At 39.4% G+C, this 4,237-nt stretch overlaps 1 protein-coding gene across 1 annotated transcript in view; it reads left to right on the top strand.

The window, feature by feature from the left end:
- The first annotated feature begins 558 nt into the window (after positions 1-558).
- Positions 559-4,237, top strand: part of LOC137991263 (uncharacterized) — a 4,734-nt gene continuing 1,055 nt past the window's right edge. Inside the window, exon 1 of the mRNA XM_068836375.1 lies at positions 559-1,056. Coding sequence (XP_068692476.1) covers positions 559-1,056 — 498 coding nt within the window. The remainder of the gene's footprint in view (positions 1,057-4,237) is intronic.

Genomic DNA, 4,237 nt, shown 5'->3' with positions numbered 1-4,237 from the left:
CTGCTGCGGGGTTTCAACTAAAGAAGGCCAAAAAAACATCAGTTCAGTACCTGGGACATGTAATTGATGGTGAGGGATTTACAACCCACTGATGAGAAGTTGGCAGCAGTCCGTGATACCCCCAAACCTTTAGATGTTACATCTTTGAAGTCATCTCTGGGACTCGATGTTCTATTCACGGTTTCTAAAGAATCACTCTACGGATTTAGCTCCACTGAATAACCTTTTGAAGAAAGACATCCCTTGGAGGTGGACCAAAACAGAAGAAGAGGCTTTTGTAAAGATAAAAGAGTTGTTATTAAATTCACAAACTCTGGTTCATTATGATGATTCTTTGCCTCTGCATTTGGCATGTGATGCATCTTCCTATGGTGCTGGAGCTGTGCTATCTCACTGCATTGATGGACAGTATTGTCCTATTGCTTTTGCATCTCGCATCCTGACGCAAGCACATCGCAACGATTCAAAGTTGGACAAGGAGGCCTCAAGCGATTTCATCAGTACCTTTACGGCAGGCCTTTTACTATTTTAACTGACCACCGCCCACTGCTTACCCTTATGGGACCAGACCGTCCAGTACCTGTTCATGCAGCTGCAAGACTACAACGTTGGGGCTCCTATTCTTCAGTTCTACAATTACAATTAGATGCAGATCTCATGTCTCGCCTTCCTCTGCCACAGGTGTGGTCTCCCGAGAGTCCAACTGTTAACTGTTATTTTCTAGAACACGGGGATATTTCTAACGTCACTAGTGAAATGATTAAGAAGAAAACAGCAGTGGATCCACTTTTATCGAGGGTTTACAGATATACCCTGTCTGGATGGCCTATAATGGTTGACCCTGAACGTGTTCCTTTCAAGAACAAAAAGGATGAGCTGACATTAGAGCAAGGATGTTTACTGTCAATTTGGGGCACTCTTGTAGTCATTCCAACTTCATTACAGAAAGAAGTACTGAAGGAGTTGCATGAAACTCATCCTGGGATCACAAAGATGAAGGCGTTGGCCAGATTTTACGTGTTGTGGCCAAAGATTGACGTGGATTTTGAAAGGATGGTATTATTGTGCAAAGTTTGTCAGTCCATGAGATCCAACCCACTAAGTGCACCCGTCCATCCTTAGACTTTTCATTCTCATCCCTGGTCTCGTCTTCATGTAGATTTCGCAGAGCCTGTCGCCGGACGCATGTGTTTAGTACTATAGTGAATGCATACAGTAAGGACCCGGAAGTTGTGAAGATGAATACTAAACCTAGACGCTCCGTGAGCGTACACTGGGCTGCCTGTGGTACGAAGGGACTGAGTTGGGTGGTATTAAGACGGAATCCGCCAGAAGTTCGAGTAACAAGTGAACAAAAACCTAGTACCAAGATTATAAACATGGTATTGCAAACTTCTGTACGCCTGTATTAAATATCTTCTGAAAAAAGATCATTTCTAGCAACACCAAACGTCAAAAAAAAACTGTTTAACTTCGTAAGAAACACTTGAAAGTACTGGTGAAATGAAACTGATGAACAATTTTACAATTTCTCTGAACGTTGAAATTTAATTTTTCTCGTTCCCATGGGAAATTGTTTTCGGTGTTATTTCAGGCAAATATTTATATCTTTAGCTTTCAGGAAATGTAAAAAGGACTGTAAAATACTTAGAATTATTCTGGTACCAGATTGTTGTCCACTAAAAACTGAAATTACTCGATTTTCTATCGGATTTCGTCATAAACTGCAGCGTTCCAGGCAATTTTTTTCAAGTCGGGGGTCATTAAGACCATTTAAGGGGTCACCCAGAAGTCGTACCAGCAGAGGCCCTTTGGCTCACACGTTCATACGACAAAGCAAATACTTTTCTGAGGTTAAAAACCTGGCTACCAGCCTATTAATCATATGTCAGAAAGAAGAAATTCCTGTCATCTTTAGAAAAAATAGACACGCATTGCTTACGTGTGGTACTGAAGTAACACAGCGCCCTATTCCATATTGTCAACTGAGCTGCGTTTTGTCTTCCAGGAGATTCAAGTTGCCTTTGCGTAATATGTAGGTCTAACAGTACACGATCTTAGATAAATAGCCCCCTGAGAAGACATGTGGTTACTAGCAAAGTACTGATCCCAGAAAGATTGAAGAAAGTAAAAGGGAATCGAGAAACATTGGCTTCTGGGCTGACATGTTGATCATTTTCAAGTTCCCTCACAACTTCTTTTCACCACAAGTTTAAGCGTGCACTCTGAGCATCTAACAGCTTTGTAAACAAAGGTTCAGTGAACGTAAACCCCGTCCGGCGGGGTTAGTATCTGGATGGGCGACCTAAAAAACATACCACTTCGTAACAGAAGCATAGGAACGAAAATTGTATTTTAACGCTATCAAATGCGAACCAAGCCAGGTACAGATTTTGTTAGCTTGCTTTATGCAAAACAAGTATTGATGCAAAAGTAAATAAATATTGATACACAGTTTTTAGGAAGAGCAGAAGGAAGTTTTAGGACGGTCGATGGAGAATAAAATATTTGCCATCAGTAACAAAATTTACGACATGAAAACAACATTAATTTTGCACCACGAATATAAAAAGTTACCATCAGCGAAAAACATTTTGGGAGATTTTTGCTAAGTTGAATTTTGTTATTGTACTTTTGGCTGCACCGAGTAAATCGCAAAATCGAAAGTGACATCGAATTTAGCTGGCGCAAGTTACCGCGGCGTGTTTACTCGCGAAACAGTGAAGCATCTGTGTCAAATGATGGCAAGATACCGGCTTTTTGTTTTTGTTAGTTTTCTTTTTCTTTCAAGTGTTATAAAGTTTGACAAGAAATGTGCGAATTCAACACAAAGATCACAATCGCCCAACTCTTGAGGTTGACCATTGTTTTTGCAAAGTCAAAAATTTACTTTCCAATACGAGGTTATTTATCACCAGGTAATTCCATCGTTTTGAGAATAGCAGCTACTTTATTATTCATCAGCGTCACAATTTTTTGCCGATTTTGGGGCTCATTTTGTTGAAACTCAAGCACGCTTCCAACAGACCTGTTTATTTTCGTGAATTATGCACTGCTTACAGTGCACTACCACAAAAATCCTCCCCGTAACACATTTCAAAACATGTATGTAAATTTGTTAAGCTCGAAAATTACACAACATGAATTTACAATAGGTGGAAATATCACGGAAATCTTTTCCAGCGAAACGTTTATTGAAACAAACAACACATTTGCTGTGAGAGGCACAAAACCCTTCCTATTTCAATTGCGTGCACATAATTGGTGTCACAAAGCATATGCAATTAAATAAATTTCTGACAGTTCACATCAAACCGTATTCGAAAGAACCTTGACCGTAAATAATAAAGCAGAAAAGAGACAACAAGCTTTCATTCAAATAAGCTTTCACTGTCACATTTCCAATTATTTTTTACCTTTGCTGAGTTGAGTCATAAAATGACTTGCCATAAAACTTAGATGCGACTTCAGTAAACACAGTGATGCATTCAAGGCGTTCGATTCCTTCAATGTTTGTTAAACCCATAAAAGAATTGCCATTTGATTTCAGTATATAATACCAAGTTAGTAAAATGTTAGAAACAAAGCTTACTTGATATCCAACGGCGAAAAATGAAATTGTTGTCGAAGACCACTACTCGTCGCTTTAAAGATTCAACAGATTTATATTTCACCCCCTAAGTTGTTTACCCAATTGACGTTCCATTCTTGAGCTCCAAAGGGTATATTTTGTTTAAAGATGCACACGCCATTCGCGTTACAATGACTTTTGATGCCATTGCCGGTTAAGTTAATCATTCTACTGTGTCCACCAGAGAAATCTACGCATTTCCCACTACCCTCTCGATCCTAAGAAAATACGCGCAGAAGGCTCTGTGCACAAAGACACCATCTAACAAGGGAGTGACAGGCAAGACGTTTACCGACACGGAAAAAAAAACCAAAAAAAATTAAACCAACAAATGAAACGCAAATTCCGACTGGGTTTGCCATACTGGCAACCCAGTAACAAGTTCTGCGACAATCAGTGTTCTTGAAATCAACACCAAGAAACTAAAAATATATCATCAAGACGAACTATCTTGTTGTAAGAAAAAATATCACACAGTAGTATGTAGGTCCAAATCTAATGTCTCATAGAACAAAAACCATTGCTAAATGCATATGAAATCCTACTGGAAGCACCTAAAGAGGCGTCCATTGAAATGTGTACTCGAGAGAGAGTTAGAATTTTGGT

Source organism: Montipora foliosa, chromosome 2 (genome assembly GCF_036669935.1).
Source record: "Montipora foliosa isolate CH-2021 chromosome 2, ASM3666993v2, whole genome shotgun sequence".
Lineage (NCBI taxonomy): Eukaryota > Metazoa > Cnidaria > Anthozoa > Scleractinia > Acroporidae > Montipora > Montipora foliosa.
The sequence above is the reverse complement of the archived record's forward strand: the minus strand, read 5'-3'. Positions and strand labels throughout refer to the sequence as shown.